Source organism: Eleginops maclovinus, chromosome 20 (genome assembly GCF_036324505.1).
Source record: "Eleginops maclovinus isolate JMC-PN-2008 ecotype Puerto Natales chromosome 20, JC_Emac_rtc_rv5, whole genome shotgun sequence".
NCBI lineage: Eukaryota > Metazoa > Chordata > Actinopteri > Perciformes > Eleginopidae > Eleginops > Eleginops maclovinus.
In genome coordinates this window covers 14,030,862-14,051,342 of record NC_086368.1, presented here as the reverse complement: position 1 = coordinate 14,051,342, position 20,481 = coordinate 14,030,862, and the positions used below count along the sequence as shown (strand labels likewise).

The window sequence follows — 20,481 nt, the reverse complement described above, 5'->3', positions numbered from 1 at the left end:
ATGACCTTTTACAAGAACGGGCACAGGACATTTCATAGATGCTGTGTGAGCCAGAGATCGTGTCAAGCCTATATGGAAAGCTCATAGCAAGATGTTTAGATTACACCTGTTTTAGTTAACATGCTGAACATCGAGTTCAAATCTGCATGTGTGACTTCTACAGCTGCTGTTACGGAGAAAGGTTTATCTCAAGATTATTTGTGTTAACAATACAACAACCTGTGTAATCTGTAAACATAACACTTTTCACAATAACAAATAACTTATAAATAATCTTTGCTGATATAAAATGTATTTGTTAATACATTACATTCATTTATAAATATATGACAACCATTTGTTTACCAATCTTCCCAACAGTTACACTTCCAGAAATGTGTCGGTACAGTTTTTATTAATTTCTTATCACATAGATTTGTATTTTAAGATGTTTCGACCTGGCTAAATCATTTGTGAGCTAAGAAATAATTTTTTGTATTTGTGAACAATGTATTATTTTTACAGATTATACTTTATATCAACACATTTTGTCGATCTGTTCAAACCATATTGGTCAAATAAATGTCTGTACTGATCAAGTATTTTGGCGTAGTTCAAAATATTTTTTATTTGATTTGCATTGGATTTATTTGACTGTTTACTATTGATGTAACTGTATGTGCTTTTAAACTTGAATGGGTTTTTTCTTAAACTGTTTATTACACTAAAGAAAGTTGGTGGCTACATACCTGCAGGCTGGTGCTCTGGTCAGAAAAAGGCGAGCTGAAGAAAGTCGTTACAATGCTCATGACCGTCTCCGTCACATATCGCTCCAGAATGATGTCTGCGTGCTTACGGTCACTTGTATTGTTGCACACCTGTAAGCACCCAAACAGAATTACTTTTAATTTAAAAATACTTTTTTTTTTTTTTTAATCAAAAGTTGCCAGAGAGAATTTGGATATTACTAACCCTGCAAATGTCTACCAAGAAGTTCTCAAAGAGTTTCCACATGTGGTTAGAGGTGTAGATCTCCTTCATTTCCACCTCAGTGTCCACATAACAGTGGTTGAGGAAGTTGATATAGGCAATCTTCACCTGAAAGGTTCAGATTAAGTTTATTGTTGAAATGTAGTGATAGTGAAGGGTCGTTGACAGTCAAAATACCCCCCAAAAAATATTCAAGGAGTGAATTGTTTTATGATGGTTTCCATAATCTGTTCCATAACTGGCTTATCGTTTACTTTCACTGAGGCAGTCAAATTTTTCTGTCACCTCAGGGATGCAGTCTTCATGGGTCACCACCCGCACTATGTCATCCAGGGGTAACAGGGAGTTACACTTGATCTCTGTGTAGACATTCTTTCCCTCAGTGCAGACAGCCAAGAGCTCCACCAAGTGTATGTGGTACATCAGAGGACTGTTCTCATCCATGCGGTCCCGCTCTGATCGCATCATCTGGACCAGTGTCTGGAAAGAGGCGCGGTCATTATAGAAGACCAGAACATCCTCTCCAGCATTTACCAGCTGTAGGAAGAAACAAAAACACACGATAAAATCTGTAAATCATGAGACTGTAGCATAGTTCAAACATTAGAAAGTTGGTAACAAGGCGTGACCTCTGCCATGACGATGTCCTGACACTTTTTGATGAATTTATTCTCTGCTTTGACGATAGTCTGAAGGAATTTGAGATACTGGACGTTGCGGCCATGTGTTTCGATGCAGTGGACAAAGTGCTGAACCACACGCTCATTGATCTCACTGCACAGCTGGAAGTTGTTCATGAAGATGTGTTGCATGGTGATAGCTTCTAAAATCTGAAAAACAAAAGCAAAAGAGAGGAGCATGATGGGAATGATAGAAAGAGAGTAACACAGTGCAACCTGGTGGGACTGCTCACCCCTGGGTTGAGGAAAAGATTGATGTGCTTGTGCAGCAGGGCTTGGTTCTGCTGGTTTCCTGCGCAGAAATTCTGTAGAAACTGGTGAGCTAGCTTCATGATATCCTGCATACGCAAGTCTTCACCCTGGAGGAGAAAAAGGCTGATGAGAAGTTGTGTCCACTTGCCATTGAGAGGTCTTTTGAAAGAGACATTGATTGATACCTTCTCATAGGGGATCTGTAGGAGCTCAAGGACGACTGCATGAGCCCCCATGTTCCTCAGCAGCCTCTGTTGCTGTTTTTTGCTCTTTCTACCCGACAGACCTTCTTGGACACAAAGCCTGCTGAGCCGCAGCAGGATCTGGAAAAGCAAGACAGAAAATGGTTGTATTATGTAGAAAAGGGTCTATATTTGCAACATATGCGGATAAAAGCTTGTTAACCATACTTAGAAGTAAGTGAGTTACCTCCTTTACCACCCTGTAGTTGTAACTGCTGGTGCTTTCTGCTTTCTTTGGTTTGTCTGTGCTCCCTGAGTCCCCCTACACAGTACACCAGAGACAAAGCATCAGGGAAGAGATCATACTATGGTTAGATATCGTGTGGCAACAGGCTTGTGATTCTTTTGATGTACAATATAATATACCTTTTTATGCTCTGATTCAGAGGAGAGCCCCTCTCCAGCATCCATGCCCTCGTCTGGCCCCTGCCTCTTGTACACCCAGAGCTCAGACTTCTCTACAATAGAGCGTAGCTGGTCCAGGTCTGACTTTATTTGCTTGTAATTTTCCACATCTTGGCTGGTGACCAGCAGCTGGACCTGTGAACACAAATGTTACAATATCAAGTACAGAGCAGAAACATAACAAGATGATGCTGATCCCCCATTCAAATATTTATTTTTTATGCATTTGTGGTTGTATGCAAGGTGGTGAAAAATAATGACATGAACAACACACTAGTTCCAATGGTGTGATTTGTATTGCTTCAGTTAGTTTTTTACCTGCTTAAAAGCCTGCAAGACCTCCTGCCTCTGGCTGAAGTGCCTAAAGAGCAGGTGGAGGGCTCGGGACACCAGAGGAGGATAGTCATGCATGGTTAAGTGGAGAAGGACCCTCAAAAAGGTACGGCCACCGTGATCGTCCAGGTCCAGAGGGGTGTTCTCTTCACTACACACACACACACACACACACACACACACACACACACACACACACACACACACACACACACACACACACACACACACACACACACACACACACACACACACACACACACACACACACACACACACACACACACACACACACACACACACACACACACACACACACACACACACACACACACACACACACACACACACACACACACACACACACACACACATAAATAAATAAATAAAAAACACATCCTCCACTTGTGCCTTTCATGTATTTTGACTGAGTTTACCTTCCACCAAATATCCCCTCTGCCTGCTCTTCAATATGCTCAAAATCCAAAGCTCCTGGAAAAAGAAATACATTCAAATGTAACCAACAGAATCTTTTGTATCTGCCCCACATCTTTCTAAAATGCAGCCATGAATGTTACCCTAACCTGGCATGTTGTTCGGTCCTTCCACAGCTCCAGTTACAGACAACTCAGTTTGGGAGTTACTCTCATCAAACTCCCTCTTAAATATAGACAGCAGGCAGGAGATCCTGTAGTCCAGCCGGACATTCAAGATGAACTAAAGGGCCGGGCAGAAAGTTGTATAGGAATGTTTTGGAGGATAAAAGAATGGTGTTTGATTATGCACTCTACAGTATATGCACTGAATCTACTGTACTTTATGTTTTTACATGCATTCAATTCAAATATTGCATGTCTTTCACCTGCAGGATCTCAATGATCTTGAGCTTGGTGTCCATGACCAGTATGTCCTGTTTCTCAGGCTCAGTCTGGGTCTTCTCTGTGTCTCCAGTGGAGCCGGTGGTTGAAGTTGTTGGGAGGAAGCCCCCTCCTCTCAAGACAACTTGAGACATTAGCTCTCCTACGCCGTGAATGGACCTCATCACATTACTGCCTGAAGACAATCACACACATATAGACATCAACTTCATGCCCGTGAAATATTTGGTCCTCCAAAGGCAAACCATGGTGTTCATACCTTTACTCTCATCCTCTTTGTCTGGCTTGTTGAAAGGGAAAGCTGTGCTCACATGGACACAGTCTAATATAGCCAACAGGATCTTTGTTAGTCTCAGCAGGTCACTGAAGTTGTAGAAGCCAAAATAAATCAGGTTCCTGGCCAGATTCACCACCTGCACATGGAAAACAGGTTCATTAAAGGCTTTTTACCATCAAAACATGATCTGAGTGAGATTACATTGGATTACAATGTGCCAGACTGACCTCAAAGGTGAGCTTGTTCTTCTCTTTATCTGCGAAAGGGAAGCTCTGACACACCACGTCCCTCAGGTAGTTCTCAACAAACTCCATAGTCTCACAGAAACGCTCCTTGATTTCATCTTTAGATGTCCCATCATTGTCGTAGCTACAAAAGGCCGACAAAAGATCAACAAAAAAGTAAATCAACAATGCCCAAAATATTCAACAAGCAATCCAATACTTTTGCCCATTCACTCACTCATCGATGGCAATCTCTGAGGGGATCTCAGACCAGAGTCGAGCGTATTTGACAGGTGTGACCTGCTCCTGAGGATCACGGTCCACATGCATGTGCAGCATCATGCGGCAGAAAGATGCTCGCAGATCATACGGCAGGTCTTCATCCGACATGCATCGCAAGATCAGGTCTACATCCAGCTGGCCGGAGATCTTGTTGATTGCCAGGTACTGGCGGTCCAAACACATCCTGGCAAACAGGTTCAGCTGATACCTGCAGCAGCACACAGAGGGCCTATCATTTAAAAACAGCAATCCTTTTGTTTTGGGTTTTACCTTGACCCATTCAGCATTTACAAGTATAGGAACCTCAATAATGCCAAATTAGATATGGGTTGTGCAGTATAACAGTAACTACCTGTAATAACTGATCACCTCCTGGTCCTCCTTCTGGCCCTCCTTGGCATCCTGGGCCAGCTCCCTGATGCTTTTACTGCGGATCTCTTTATTGTTGTCTCTCCAGAACAACCACACCTCCTCTTCGTCCTCCTCTGACTCCACAGAGTTCTCCCCGAGCGGCGCTCCCTCAATCTCAAACCTCGATAGCACAAGTCTGAAGGAAGAAGGGATCATTTATTTATTTTTTGTGAAAATACTGATGGAGATAGATGAGTTTCTGTCAAATGTTTAAAATAAGCTTTAGGATTAGGATACAATGACTGCCCTTGTCATTACACTCAACCTGAGAAGCTGTAAATAAACAAATACAAAACAATGATAGGACTAGCCTAGGAAACACATCTGCACTGCTTTAGAAATAGCTAAAACAATTAACCACATGATTGATTACTCTTCTTCTGGAGCTCAATGTCTTTAAATTACACTAGGAGGCAGATAAGAGAGAAATAGCTGGAGGCAGGGGGGGGGGGCTCACTTAGTTTCTATGAGGATGTCTGCGTTAGCTGGATCCAGCACTGCGTTACAGATGAGCTCTTGTGTCACAGGTATGGACTTATTCATTGACACACACAAGTCTGAGAGGTAATCCAGGAACCTGGACACAAACACACAAAAAGCACATTTCAATCACCCATGATGTTTTTAAAACAAAATCGACACAAAATCAAATCAAGTACCAGAGATATTTAAAAGCATACAATACCTTCCTTTCAGAGTGAAAAAGGAACCATTGGACCATTGTAAACAGGTTAATTGTGTACTTTTCAAAACAAAACACAACACAACTAAAGGAACATTTAGGTGCACATCTCACATTCTATGTTAAATGAAATGGTCTTCAGTTGTTGCAGGCTGTGGAGGAAGTTGTTGTGTACCCTGTGCTTGTGTGTATTAAGTGAATATTGTGTGATTACATGTCTACAAGTAAATGCAGTTTGGGTCAGAGTATAATAAGATGATTATTAGCACATTAACTTATAATATTAAGCAAATAATTGTATTGTTGATTGTGCCTTTTTAGATATATCATCAGCATGAATGGTGTACAGACTGGGAAGACAACAACACACAAACCTGGGCTCACAGTTTTTGCGGACCAGACTAACAAACGTGTCGATCTCTGCAGCAGTGATGTGCTTCTCCAGCAGCTTGCGGTTGTTATGGAGCAGAGCTGTGATTGTGTCCTCAGCCAGCACATCATAGCCAATCTGTTTCTGCATGAAGCGAAACTGTTTGGCGATATACTCCTGCGGGACAGATAGAAAAACAGTCTGAGAATGCACAAACCAAAACAAGACGACATAGACACCGTGGAAAATGTCATTATTTACCGAGCCATTATATCATGTGATTGAACCTTGTTATGTCTTTATCCATTACTTATATTGACTGAGGCCATTTTGACCCTTGTTCATCTGTATGCAGAAAAACAAGAGCATGTTTAAAATGACCGAGACTGCTTCCTTAATAAAGCTAATTGAATGACCCCTCTAATCTTTACATTAGGAGGAGAGAAATCGATTTCTCATGGGAAATGGGAATGTTGCTTTTCACTTCAACAAACATGTGTCATAGGACATGCTCATACCACTGTGTGGCTCAGTTTGATAAAGTTGCTCATTGGTTGAGCCTTGAGAAATACACATGACCTTCAGCTAAGCATCATAATATAACAGCAGCTACAGAGCATAGGCCTCTTTCACTTGCTATTGAATCAAGGTAGATTGCAACCTTGTTATAGACATATGTTGTTTAGTTCCGTTCCGCAGGATTTTAGGTCCGACAAACTTCACCTGGTTCTTGCGATAGTCCTGCTGAGAATGACGCAAAACTCGATAACACAGGCGGCAGATGTGTCTAAAGGGAGCGTGACGCTGGTCAGCCAGCTCCTCCAGTCGCAGCATGGGCCCGTCTCCACTGTCTGTGAATGGAGCCTGCAGCAGCTTGAAGATCTGAATACAGGGATATGGTTGTGACAAATGTAATATAACTGAAGTTAAAGAAAGGAGAACATGCTGATACAGATAGAAGGTAGGCAGATAGGTAGATAGAGTGTATTAAAGACTTGGAGGAGTTTAAGGAGTTCAGTGAGGTTCAACAAGATGGATGTTAAATCTTAAAATTAAAATGACATATTACTGCATTACCTGTTTGAGAATATTCTGTTCCCTCATGAGTTTCTGTCGTTCCCTGTTGGGTTTGTTGACCATTATCTCGAGAACATCCTGTCCGTTGTTGGGAATATCTACCACAAAGAACACCAGATCCTCCAGAAGCTTGGTCACTGCTCTGATTAAACATAGAAAAGAAATAAAGTAAAAACACACACCTACCCTGTTTGCTGTTAGATGTTGACACTGTGACACCACTATGCATTTTTACCTCCTCTCATTCTGTGTGATGGTTCCCTTTTCCAGCTTTCCTGCGATAGAGGCCAGCACTTTACTGGCATCGTTGGCAAAGTCAAGATCTCTCACTTCAGCGGGGGAGACGGGCACAATGGCAAAAGCCTCTTTGTCCTCTTTCAGTGCCGAAGTGCCAATCTTAAATAAGAAAATAAATGTACAATTTTATCTTCAATCAGAGCAATATTAAAAATGTATTTCCCAAATACTGTAGAAAACCCATAATTAAACTGCCATCACAAAAAGGCATTTACAGGGTATTAAATATTGAATTCCAAAACACTCCAATACCTTCAGGGAAACAGGGAAAGAGGGAGTTACAAAGAGACACTCGCAACTGACTAAAGTTGGTTCAGACGTGTTTTATTGTTGCACGCTTGATGACTTATAAAATCTCATTAACCCAGACAGGCTCTCACCTCAGCACTATATACAGAGTCAGGCTGCCTGCAATTTATTAGAGATAAACTTTTGCATATTAGTGCAAATTAACTGTCACTCACACGCAGCATGACAGGCTTTTCCTCCTCCTTGTCAATTGGTTGGTTGGTGCTATGAACCCATGTGTTTGTGCACAGGTGCCTGAGGCGCACGTAGGAGTTCCTGAAAACAAATGTCTTCTATGATTGATTGATGATTTCGAATTGTTTTGTAGCACAAATCCTCGATAGTACATACTGAGCCTTGATAAGGTAGTGTTCAAAATAACACATGAACACAGACCAGTATTCTCCATGAATTCAGATACAGATCTAATACAGAGCAAAAAATAGTTAGGTCTCAGGGGCTCCGTGTTAAAAAATATATAAATAGTGTCTTCTACGATGGTCAAGTTGCATGAATACTTGATAAAGTACTTTCCTTTTTTTATACACTCACTCAGACTGCACTCATTACAAAGTTGCAGGACAAGAACACACATGGCAAAACTAATCAAATCATTTCCCAAATTCGGATCAGTTGAGAATCTATCTATCTATCTATCTATCTATCTATCTATCTATCTATCTATCTATCTATCTATCTATCTGGCTCTGACTTTTGTTAGGTTCACACATTAATCTCTTATTTTAGAAATTAAACATGACTGGCTTTTATCGGTTAGAAAAGACTATGTTAGGTTACAATAGTATCTGTTTGTGCAATAAATAGTGATGGGAACATAGCTGTAGTTCATTCCTAAAGACAGAGTAGAACTAGATCAGTCCATCAGGGAGTGCACATGTGAATCCTAATTGAATGTGCGATAAATGCTCAATACAAGGCTGTTCCAACTAAAGAGGACAATCACCTGCCTTTCAAGTATTCTAGTAAAATGTCAAAGAAACACATTGTTGTACACATTTAGTTACTGATGCCAAACAAATCAATCTTTCCCAGAAAAAAGCACATCTGCGCGAGCACAAGCAAAGATCCTGCTGGGAATCTATCTGCTGCAGTTCATTATTGGGAAAATCATTTTCTGTGGAAGCCCTATGAAGAAGAATTACAGAACAGAACGTCATACACTTTTTTACATCAACAAGTATTGAGTAAGTGAATTACTGGTATCACATCATAACACACACACACACACACACACACACACACACACACACACACACACACACACACACACACACACACACACACACACACACACACACACACACACACACACACACACACACACACACACACACACACACACACACACACACACACACACACACACACACACACACACACACACACACACACACACACACACACACACACACACACACACACACACACACACACACACACACACACACACACACACACACACACACACACACACAGGGTTAATCGCAAATGTGTGAGGACTTAATATACAATGGAAGTCCCGGACCTCTAATGTAGCTGCTGTTTGGGTTTCAGTGGAAAGAGTGACACACCCGGGAGTGGACCATGCTCTTCTCTAATCAAGGTCTGAGCAGGTCAAAAACACTTCACTTCTTTACAGTAATGGCCTTCCTACCTTGGTACTAGTGAGTCCCCCCCTCTCAGGGTGGTAGGGTCAAGCTCAAATATGGAGGAGATGTCATTTCCATCAGGCACAGACACAAGAGTGTACATGACTTTGTCCTGGACATTTCTCAATCGGGCCCGTAACGCTTCCTGCTCCAAGTCCAACTGGAGGAAAAGACAGAACAGAGCATGATGAGAAATAGTATTACAAAAAAGAGTCTTTAAACCAAATAGAGATTTTCATTTTCAGCAATATGATATTATCTGCCAAAATCTTATCATAAATGAATCAGTGGCACTGTTAACTACTATAACTGTACAAATATTTATACGGAATGACTTCCAATGAACCCATTTCTCAAAAGAACACATCACATTTTATATGTTGTAAGTTATTCCCGATAATCAGTCTTAATTTAATAAGCCAAAAATGGTTTCCAGAAAATGATTATCAAAACAAATCAATCAAACCGTGAGAATTTAATTCATTTCCAGATTCCACAATTATACAACTGTATTACTTAGTTGCGTCCTAATTCAACTATAATAAAAATACCATGCTTTGGGAGCTATTTTCTTTTGAAAGGGATTTAACCCATACTTCAAAGTTAACTTTGAATGTTTTTTGTTTTTTTGTTTAAATGTTCAAATGAGGGAAAAACCTCAGGAGCAGAGCAACTTTGAGCAGATGTGAGCAGCTGTGGCAAAGAACTGAAGCACCAAGCAGAAGCAAGCAGTCACAGTGAAAGGCTGCCATCAGCTGGTGACTGAGTTACAGTACAACGACAGGCTGCAAAAAGAAATGCAGTCCTCTCCTGCAGGAAATGTATTCTTCTACAGCAGCTTTACAATATTCATATTTTCCACTTACTGAGGAGCGGGACTCCAGGCACTCCTCTTCATACTCAGGATTAACCTGCAAAAATACAGAGCAGTTCACCAGCTGGAATACTTCAATAAATCTAAAATGTTAGATGTATGGCTCCTGGTCTTACAAGACCCTTTACAGTCAAGTTAGAATATCAGAGTAATGTAAATACCTTCAAACAGCGCAATAAAATACATCAACATACATTGATATATTGTGTTTGATGTTGGCTTGTTGTAATGACTTAAAACGTGTCTGTGCTTCACTGACCTCTGCAGCCAGGTAGTGTCCAGTGGCCAGGTGTTTGAACCTGAACAGGCTGTTCCAGTAGCCGGCCCCCCCTCGACAGGGATCATGCTGCACAACCTGATACCAAAACACAGAGCAGTCCAATCTTAAAACCAATGCATGCAATTTATTTAAAAAAGGTGTGGTTGACCGATGCAACGCTTATTTTATGTTAACCCCTGGCATAGAAAGCATTTAGAATGTCAACACCGCACAGTACAGCAGATACCAAAATCAACTTCTTGTAAAAAATGTAATATTCTTCCTCACCTCTATCTCCCATAGGGCTTTACTGCTTGTTGCTGAGGTAGCTGACTGCCGCCCAGTAGTGCGGAGAAAAACATATTGTTTTTTTCTGTGATCATCACAGGTGAGGAATTTCTCTTGCTCGGCATGAAATAACCGTACCACATCCCCCTGGGGAAAAGAAGAACATGTGTTACTGTCATATATAGAACTAACGTTTAAAACCAAATAATTACTCTAAGTTAAAAAATGATTTAAAGTTTTGTTTCTCATCAAATTCCACAAATTGCATTCCTTGTAATAAAAGCAGGATGTATTAGGGTTACTATTTTTTTAAACCCACCCGATCTCTGTAGAACTTGCATTTGAACAATGTGGACTGACACAGTTTCAATATTTCATACAGAGCGTTTCCATAGCTGCCTCTCTAACCCCCCCACCCCAAACACAGTCGTGACTACACCAAGCTGTCTTAAATTTCAAATCAAAACTCAACTCTTCAGAACATTTTTTAACGTGAAATTAATATTGTGTTTTGTATTTTAGACAGTGTCTTTGATTACCTTTCAAGCGCTCTATATACAAATTGTATTATTATTATATTCCAGAATTGCCCTAAAAAAAACCCACATTAGATCAATTTACTGTCAAATATTTTGGGGAGGCCATGTGGCTAGTTGGCTAGTCCCACTGCAGTCGCGTCTTTTGGTGTTAAAGATGTTAATGTAAATCTGTTGAATAACTAATGCAACATAATCTCATGTATAAGCACACATACTGATAATACTGCACTGAAAACAAAGCAAGCCACCAGCCAACTCAGCTCTTATGAGGGACATTAAACAACACCCCTTGTAAGAAAATGGCAGAATGTAGGCGAGTTCATACATGATGGGGAGAAACCTCCAGTTTGTAAAAACATATAAGATCTGTATTTCTGGCAGCTGCTGTGAAACAAACCCCTTTTAGGATGACTTCCTGATTGTCGCCCCACTTCATAAACAAGACAATCTTCCAGCTGGTGTTACAGTTGACCGAATTCACCTGCAGAAAAACAATCAGAGTTGGACGTAAACGAAGGTAGGATCTCCTGAAGTCCTGAACAGTTGGAGCAGTGCTACAACACTGCCTAGGAGAACACCTTCAACGTTGTCAACAATGCATACGTTGTCTAAATAAACAAAAACAAAAAATGCAATTCCACATCAAGCAAGAGCCAAGGCTGCGCAACCAAGGAAGCATAAATAATCATGTAGAACTTCAATGCTTTTCTATTGCATGTACTTGTCGAGAATAAGAGTCACATCTGACTTTGAAGTTTTACATCCTTTCTTTGTTAAGAGTTGCCGCTGGATATCATCAACATTTATGATTTGTGCTTACACTACTCCCATTTTACACCTACTTAAACTGCTTGCAGAGTCATAAATTAGGAATAAATACTTCTGTCTCAATCATGGTTATGAGCAAAAATTGCACAACTGCCCCAAACCAAATTCACTGTCTCTGCACTTCTAAAAAGGCACTTTGATAAAATGTGTTGTTAAGTAGCTCAGAGCAGTCTACACTTATGAAGGAGAAACAGGACGTCTTTCAAGATGCAGAGTTAGCTGTAGCGCAGTTCTTAACTGTGCTAAATGCGAAGGGAATGGAAACAGTGCTTTACTATTTCACATCAAACAGCTAATAACCAAGCAGCGGTTATGAGAAAAAAAAGCTATAATTAGATCCCGGCACTCCCACATAAAAGCGCTTTAGGAGTGAAGATGAGTTGCAGCATCTCATAACAAACCTCATTGCATCCTGGATTATCCACGAGCTGGTGCGTGCTGGCATGGAGCGGCTGACCCGCATTCACTGGGTTAAGAACGACTTTGTCCCCAATCACCACCTGCAAACACACATAGATGTTTTGTAAAGCTATTAACATCATGATGCTGGATGTAAACACCATGCAACAATGTACATACTCAACTCATTGACCCTTTGCTCCACAAGTTACAGCACTTGCAATGTGTTTTTATTTAATGTCATTGAGTTTTACTTACATTTATTTAACTGCATTTACTGTCTACTCTATGAGAGCACAACGAGCAGCAACTCCATTACAGCAATGCAGTCAACCCTGACGTCTAAAGAGTGAGCGGGCATCAATATCCATTTGCATGTCTCTGTCTTCTGTCTATTCTAAGCAGGTATGGAGGGACTCCAACTTTTGTTTTTGTCCACGGCCTCCTGCTTAGGCCTTGTGCCATACCTAATTTAAGAGGACTTTAGCAGGGAAGCACAGCCTCTTCCGTGGTTTAATTTGTCCTTTGCCAACAAGAGCTTTGTGTTCAGGAAAACCCTGATTGGGTGCTGGCAGAGGTCTATTTGGTGCCTCACATTGAAGATTTAGTAAAGAAGACTTTATGATGCCCAATAATGATGCATTACTGTGAAATTACCGTTATCGATTTCCGCACACATATTCAAAGTATTTGAATCTAAAATACCTTTCGATCTCAGCCATGAATCAGTCATTCACTTGGCCTGATATAATTGACATACAAAACACAGTTTCTCCAAAATGCACCACTCCTATAGCATTTACATGTGATGACTCACACTGTCCCCGATGGAGCGCAGTTTGTAGAAAGGCTGGATGTAGAACCAGGAGCCTTCATTTCCAGCGGTGTCCAGCATCACTCTCATGGCGTTCTTCTCTAACAGTGCAGGCAGACGCTTGTTCACCGTCAGGTATTTGTTGCTTTTCAGGTGTAGTAACTGAGCAGAGAAAACAAGATACAGTGTGTGATAAAACAAACAAATGTTGAAATATAAAAAGGTAAGAAGTAAGTGATTCTGACGGTGAGATTTTATAAGCTTGTATTTAAAAAGGCACTCCTAGAAATGAAATGCCATTGTTTTGTCTTAATTAACTAATGTCCAACATCATGTAACGAATAACACAGATTTCCTGCAGAACTACACTGAAACTCATTACTTAAAAAACTATGAATGTCCTCTACATATTTTGTGGTTTGTTGTATCAAATGAATGTGTGGTTTTACTCTGAGGTTTGGGCATTATTTATTTTGTTTGAGAGTATGCCAAAAGATAATAATACCAGCATCTGTGTTTTAATCAAATGAATTTAAGATGTCAGACCCATCTCAAACTGTGGGGAGTCTAAACAAAGTTTATCTGACTAAATACCAACAACATGAGGACTATTTCAGTGAAACCAACCTGAATGACATTCCCGTACTGAATTACTGTTCCAAGCAGCTTTTTGTTTTCAGAATCATTTTGCTTTTTCTCCAGGTCAGCTGCATGCTGGGAGGAAAGAACGGGACAAAAAGAGGAGAATCAAATTAAGACCAGCAGCATTGTTCACATAAACCAGTTACATCGTATTGTAGTAGCAAGTAATCTGAGCTGTTGGCTGTTAAACAAAGCAGAAGAAATAAAGTTCTTGGACAGAAACGTATGCTTCAACAGAAAGGCTTTAAAGAAAGTTCTGGCTCGATGGAAACACAGGGGGGATTGCAATCCTCCATTTTATGACCGCTAGGTCAGATAACAGATTGCTTTAAATGGTATTGAAATGCAACAGAAAGAGAGAACGGAGAGTGTAGAGGGCCGAAAGGTAGGATAGTAGGAGTGAAATGCTTCATATATATCTATAAAAGGACTAAGGTTACAAAGTTCTCTTGTTTAGTAACTGAGGTACAATTTTAAACTGTATTGCAGAGTAAACATTTCTGTGCAGTTTTTCATTTAGTTTCAACCTAACCTACTATACTTCTGCATATGTGTTTGGTGTCTTTACCCTGTTATCCCTGAGGACAGGTCAGTGTGGCTTACTGTCTGCAGTGACTGCAGGGAGGTGAACATGTCATCACTTCACTTACATGGAGCTTGTTGAGGAGCACCGTATCCGTGTTTCCTCCAGGCTTCGCCGCTTTCCAGAACTGCTTCTGGGCCGAGTAGCGGTTCATGGGACACAATCTGAACAGGCAGTCTGGAGACAGAGAGAAGAAATAAATACAGACATTAAGATGCATGGGTAGAGAGATAGATATCACCACGTAGAGAAAAAGAAAGTGGTGCATACACAAAGTAGGACCAAGATTCAAGACAAACAAATAGATAGGCAGTAACAGAGACCTTGGCAATATCCTAGGGGAGATGTTTATAGTTTAGGAAGGGGTGTGTTTAAATTAAAAGAAGGGAAAAAAACAGAAATAAGAATAGTGTATGTTGATGCGCGGTGAATTTGTGCCACAGTGTGGGATCACAGCAACAGTTTAGTTGCTAAAACAAGAGGATATAAGATGTAGAATAAACAGAGAATCTATTAAAAAAAATAAAGGAAAGCGGACCACAGGCTTGTCTTTATAAAAAGGACCCCTCTGACATAAAGTGATGTATTCAAAGACCTGATAACGAAACAATATAAACACACATTATTTCTACACACTGCTTACTAAACACATCCATGCATGGTTTGTGTGTGTGTGTGTGTGTGTGTGTGTGTGTGTGTGTGTGTGTGTGTGTGTGTGTGTGTGTGTGTGTGTGTGTGTGTGTGTGTGTGTGTGTGTGTGTGTGTGTGTGTGTGTGTGTGTGTTATGATGTGATACCAGTAATTCATGTTCAGTCAATGTTTGTGAGCGCAGGTACCATGACATGATGCTGCCGTCAGCAGGACTCTGATTGTGCTGCTCATTTTCATACATGTAGATACCAAAGCACAAGCCTGGAGGGATATCAAGCTAATATTTGCATTTGGACACAGTTTTAGTATAACGGAGTTCCTCTTCTGAAAATAGTTCCTCTTCTCTTTTACCCACTGCAGCTAAAGCACACAAAGACTCAACATGCGGAGAGTTTAGTTTAGCTTTCGGTTCACTACAGTGCAATTTTGCCTGCAGAGTTAAACTTTTGCCCATCAGCGACTCCTCCCTCTGAGTCCTGGCTTTCCTCTGACTTCACCACTCATCAGACCAAAGCTCTTTATTGTGAGAGCTTGAAAAAGAGCAAAAAAAAGAACAATCTGTCCATCCTTCCCCCTTTCTCTCTCTCTCTTTCTCCTCCTGCTGTAGCTGCAGTAACATGACCAAATAAGGCCAGCCACGAGAAGGGGAGTGGGATGACAGAGGCAGAGAGAAGAGGGTGGGGACTCCCTATCTTCCACACTCAATATTTAGTCATCCCTCCTTCTCCTTTCTGAATTCCTCTATCCATTTCACACACACCACTCTCCCCCTCCCAGTTAATGATCTCTATCTTGCAAATCTTCATCTAACCCCCTTACAGCCCCCTCATAAGACATGGTTTACTTTAGTGTGACATAAAATAGGGCTAGAACAACAAGGAAAAGGAAGTGAAAGAGAAATAATGAAGACAGGAAGAGAGTGAAAGAATGTGAAACACAGAGAGGGCTTAAGGGGAGCAAGGGAAGAAGGAACTGACATATTTGCTGAATACATTTGTGTTAATATGCATCCCACAAATGTTCACAAAAATAGATGAAACTCAAGTAAATGACCACCAGAACTGTATTAAAATAAGTGAAACCGCAAACAAAAATGAACACACGAGTCCACTGGAAGGTTGTGTCTGTCGAGTGAGATTCCCTGTTATTTGACAGAGACGTTTTTATCATAATCTAAACACACAATCACAGCTGCTATACGAGTGCAGAGGGTGACAGAGAGTTTGCCTTTAATCACAGTCAGCTGGGAGAGAAAACATGTCCGTTCAGTAGAACCGAAAACTGGGTTAAGAATTCCTTCTGGGATCACTGGACAGGAGCAGTGGTGGGGCTAGTCCCCAGGGCAGAAAACTCAAATGATTCATTAACATTCCTCCAACCTAAAACCACTCATTTATAACTCAAACCTCCACCCCATAACCACCATTCATCACTCATATTTATTTTATTTCATAAACAAAGCTTTCTTTGATACCAGCTGCCCCGCATGCTCTGACAAATGCTAAACTAAGTTCATGTAGCCCTAATGCATGCATGATGAAAACAGTGCTGTTTTGAAGCCAAACATTCTTGATGATTAACAGAAAGCATTATATATTGCATTGTATATCATTATACAGATATCAGGATAGAAGGATAGTTGAGTCAAAGTTTTAAGTCTCCAAATACAGCTCCAAATGTTCCCATATTCAGGACCATGTGCTCGGCTCACATACACTCAACGTGATGCACAATCAAGCATTTGCATGACTAGGTAGGACTTTGATCCATTACTGGGCAGTATGTGATGTGTATGTCCAAAAGAGTTTTATATTGATAGCAATGACGAAAAAGATGTCATGCCTAGACAATCACAACCCTTCTCAATAAGACTGCTCCCCCGACACACACAGACAAAGCAGCTGACTCTGAACTGGGAAGGTGGTGTTGTATTCTGGTATCACCTTTAAGCATTTTTATACAACTTCTCACCTTTAAATGTGTGAAAAACTGATCTGGAAAAATGTAGGTGGTATTTGTATTAGGCTATGTTTTGAAGATTATTGTGTGAGAGGAGACCACACACAACAATTACATTGAACTGATTTTCATAAACAACAAACATATTATCACATGCTCTTAGATTGAAATATTTTGAGGACTTTGAAGCTGTAACGACTGTGTCCAGTGGATGATCTAAATTACAGTAAAAAACAAAGATAAGCACAAATGTAAAACAAAGACATCTACATGTCATTTGTTATTAAATACAAGTTAAATAAAAACATTAACTATACTTAATCTATTTAAACCATCTTTGTTGGGATTATTTAAGGAAAATATAAAACAGATATATTTCAGTTGGTTTCTCCCTTTCATTTTTAGTGTATACATTTTCAGAGCATATACACTCAGAATGGACTTTCCAGAAGTAAACCTTTGAAACGATTTGAATAGGAATCACTATATTCTCAAAAAAGAGATTGGTAGATATTCATTTTTGAAATATTTAACAGTGTAATTGAATTGACATTAATGAATGAACAACTAAGTTATTTTGTTACGTCTTAAACATGTAAGCTTTAAGTTTGTAGATCTTGTCAATTAATATCTTGTGGTATCTTGCAACACTGCTTTGAATTTTATTTAACAAGGGCTGCCGATGACCCACAAAGATCCCTTACACATGCTCTGAAGACGTGCTCAGTTCAACAAAAAGCTAATAAAAGCTGCTGCACTCACGGACAAACTTCACCAGATTCAAGAGGATCAAGAAGAAGATGCTTGTAGCCGTGGCGACTATAAAAACTACCTTAAGAAGATGTTAAGTCAACAGAGATGATTCACCTTATCAAACATGCCACAATAATGTGATATTGTCAGAAGATTAACACACACAACAGTGTTTTAATTAGATCTACTGTGTGTCAACACATGGCTGCACAATGTTACAGATTATAGAAAGGTCATGGTTTCAGAACAAAGCTGAATGACATCTACATGGTCTGCTGGCCTCATAATGCAGGATGTATGATCTGATAATGGTCTGTTGGATGGAAAGGTTGACAATAAAGTAAACAAGGCACAGTGCAGATGTCTATTTTATCAGTTCTACCTGTCATAAGAGCATATATTGCACATCCTGTCAGACAAACACCCCAACATGTCCACATTAAGAGAGAAGAAGTCAGAGGCAAGGAGGCCTTCATGAACCTCTCTATTAGGACTGACCTTATCTTCTCTGCAGTTGCCAACCAACACCACTGGACAGAGACCTATAGAAAAACCCATTGCATAATACTACTTCTAAATCAACAATGATCTGGCTTTTGTAAACTCTTATTTGCCCCAAAGTTCTTATCCTTGGAGATATAATGGAGGAAGCAACTCATCACTTGTAGTGCATCTAAGACAATAAATCGGTCCACTGACTACAGCTTCCGTGTTTCCTGCAAGACTTTTCAGCTCTCAGGAAAGCAATATATGTGGTTATTAGCAGAGGAAGGGACTAAAGACAGCACTGTTGTTTATCTCAAATGAACCACCCAACTAGTCTGCAGTGTCTCTGATGGCAACACTGGTTTGGGCTGACAACAGAAAGGTGGGGTGAAGAAGTTAATGCTCCAAACCCAAAGATTGTTGTGGTTTATGAGGTTCAAATGTGTCTGTGTACGTGCAACAGACATTTGAGTAGATTAAGGCAGGGGGTGAGATATGGAGTGAGATGACAAAGAAGGAGAAAACAAACAACACAAGACACATGAAAAGCTAGGACAAAGGACACGCTGTCCATGGTGTTCACATGCTACTGGTTCAGCAATGAAAAATATCAGTTCAAAAACAAAAAAAGTAGAAAAAGCAGCTCTTGCAAAAGGAAATGTTTTAATGTCCTCTTTTTGTTTTGTTTTTTAGATTTATGAGCTCTTATCAACATTTATGCGTAATCAAATATGTTGTAAATGAATACAGCCTCATTATTTTCCCCCTTGTCTGTAAATTTAAAAAAAATCATGCAAAAATGAACACTATAAATACTACTAGGTTGCATAAAGCTTAGACATGAATTATGGGATTATGTGCTGACTGCTGCTCAACATACTCTGCAGTCAGTGCATTATCTCAGTGTGAGTAGGTGTGTGTGTAGTGGTATTTTAAAAACTGTCCACTTGAAATACAAAGCAAGGCTCCTATGGTCCTGGCATATGCATAAAGACTACATGAGAGAAAGTGTGATTTTTTTGGAGGGTGCTTGTGTTTACATTAGGAGGAAATGTTATGCATACCTCAGCAATGACAGTATAAGGCCCTGCTTGTGGACATGGCTAGTCTGGCCTTGCGCCTTTATAGCGTCCACTATACTCTGTCCCTCTCAGACAGCTTAGGGGCCTCCCAAATGAGGAGGAACAGGAGAATGTTTGCTCTGCCAGAGGACTCAATTTAAAAGTTCCCAAAGAAGTTTGGGGAAAAGAAATACAGATATGTAAGCACACTTAGCAAGACTGTGTTTGTGGATGTTTAAACAAGGAAAAACCTGTTTCTTGTTTGGGTGTACCAACTTCTCACACTTCTCAAGGGTCATATATGGGAAGATGAAGTCAGTAAGGCAAACACTTCTTCAAAAGACACATAAATTTGGGTTTTCAAAGAACATTGTTTTTATGGTTTGTTTTTAAACCACTTGAAATGTTGTACTACAGCGCTCATGAAAAGCTGACAAGACAGAATTTAAAAAGTCAATTTCCTCACACGACTTCACCACAACCCTTCCCTTTCCTCTATTGTAAAACCACACTGAATATAAAGTATGTAAACACACAAAAGCCAGCAACTGTACAAAAAAAATGCTCCGTTTTATATTATGCTGTTGAAATAAAAGAAATGTCATTCAAAGCAATCCATACAGGAAAAGAGATGCACTGCTCACTGCTATACTCACCCAAAAGACACATTTAGTACTTTCTTTGTGAAGCTTAATTGGCGGCATTGTTCTGAAGCCAGAGTCTGATAAGTGTTCATCGGTGAAAATATAAGCTGTTTTCAGAGCCGACATTTTGACAGTTCACAGCAGTTAAAAACACAGGTTGCTAATGACATTAACGATGGCTCTGTTCTATTCAAGTGTCATAGTAGGACATGACAGTGAGATGGTGAGTCAGCATGCACAAAACCAGGCCCCATGAAACTGAAGAAGCCTAATCAAATTTCACCATAAAACATTTGTGAATTTACACCTGAGTTTTACACAAAGGGACATCTCAAAATATCTTCTGTGAAATGTATTCTACTGT

The 20,481-nt window shown here is 40.1% G+C and overlaps 1 protein-coding gene across 5 annotated transcripts in view; it reads right to left on the bottom strand.

Moving 5' to 3' along the window:
• Window positions 1–20,481, bottom strand: part of LOC134883603 (inositol 1,4,5-trisphosphate receptor type 1) — a 59,598-nt gene that overhangs the window by 32,865 nt on the left and 6,252 nt on the right. For all 5 annotated transcript variants that reach the window (XM_063912057.1, XM_063912061.1, XM_063912058.1 and 2 more), the window contains exons 4-34: window positions 14,631–14,740; window positions 13,966–14,052; window positions 13,342–13,500; window positions 12,527–12,625; window positions 11,695–11,778; window positions 10,759–10,905; window positions 10,471–10,566; window positions 10,204–10,248; window positions 9,343–9,497; window positions 7,844–7,943; window positions 7,318–7,478; window positions 7,083–7,224; window positions 6,729–6,887; window positions 6,010–6,182; window positions 5,411–5,530; window positions 4,895–5,089; window positions 4,499–4,750; window positions 4,264–4,405; window positions 4,019–4,172; window positions 3,744–3,934; window positions 3,466–3,598; window positions 3,319–3,373; window positions 2,867–3,032; window positions 2,510–2,683; window positions 2,331–2,405; window positions 2,087–2,224; window positions 1,883–2,008; window positions 1,599–1,799; window positions 1,255–1,506; window positions 952–1,077; window positions 729–857 (exon numbers count right to left, since the gene is read on the bottom strand). In XM_063912057.1, coding sequence (XP_063768127.1) covers window positions 729–857; window positions 952–1,077; window positions 1,255–1,506; window positions 1,599–1,799; window positions 1,883–2,008; window positions 2,087–2,224; window positions 2,331–2,405; window positions 2,510–2,683; window positions 2,867–3,032; window positions 3,319–3,373; window positions 3,466–3,598; window positions 3,744–3,934; window positions 4,019–4,172; window positions 4,264–4,405; window positions 4,499–4,750; window positions 4,895–5,089; window positions 5,411–5,530; window positions 6,010–6,182; window positions 6,729–6,887; window positions 7,083–7,224; window positions 7,318–7,478; window positions 7,844–7,943; window positions 9,343–9,497; window positions 10,204–10,248; window positions 10,471–10,566; window positions 10,759–10,905; window positions 11,695–11,778; window positions 12,527–12,625; window positions 13,342–13,500; window positions 13,966–14,052; window positions 14,631–14,740 — 4,346 coding nt within the window. The remainder of the gene's footprint in view (window positions 1–728; window positions 858–951; window positions 1,078–1,254; window positions 1,507–1,598; window positions 1,800–1,882; window positions 2,009–2,086; window positions 2,225–2,330; window positions 2,406–2,509; window positions 2,684–2,866; window positions 3,033–3,318; window positions 3,374–3,465; window positions 3,599–3,743; window positions 3,935–4,018; window positions 4,173–4,263; window positions 4,406–4,498; window positions 4,751–4,894; window positions 5,090–5,410; window positions 5,531–6,009; window positions 6,183–6,728; window positions 6,888–7,082; window positions 7,225–7,317; window positions 7,479–7,843; window positions 7,944–9,342; window positions 9,498–10,203; window positions 10,249–10,470; window positions 10,567–10,758; window positions 10,906–11,694; window positions 11,779–12,526; window positions 12,626–13,341; window positions 13,501–13,965; window positions 14,053–14,630; window positions 14,741–20,481) is intronic.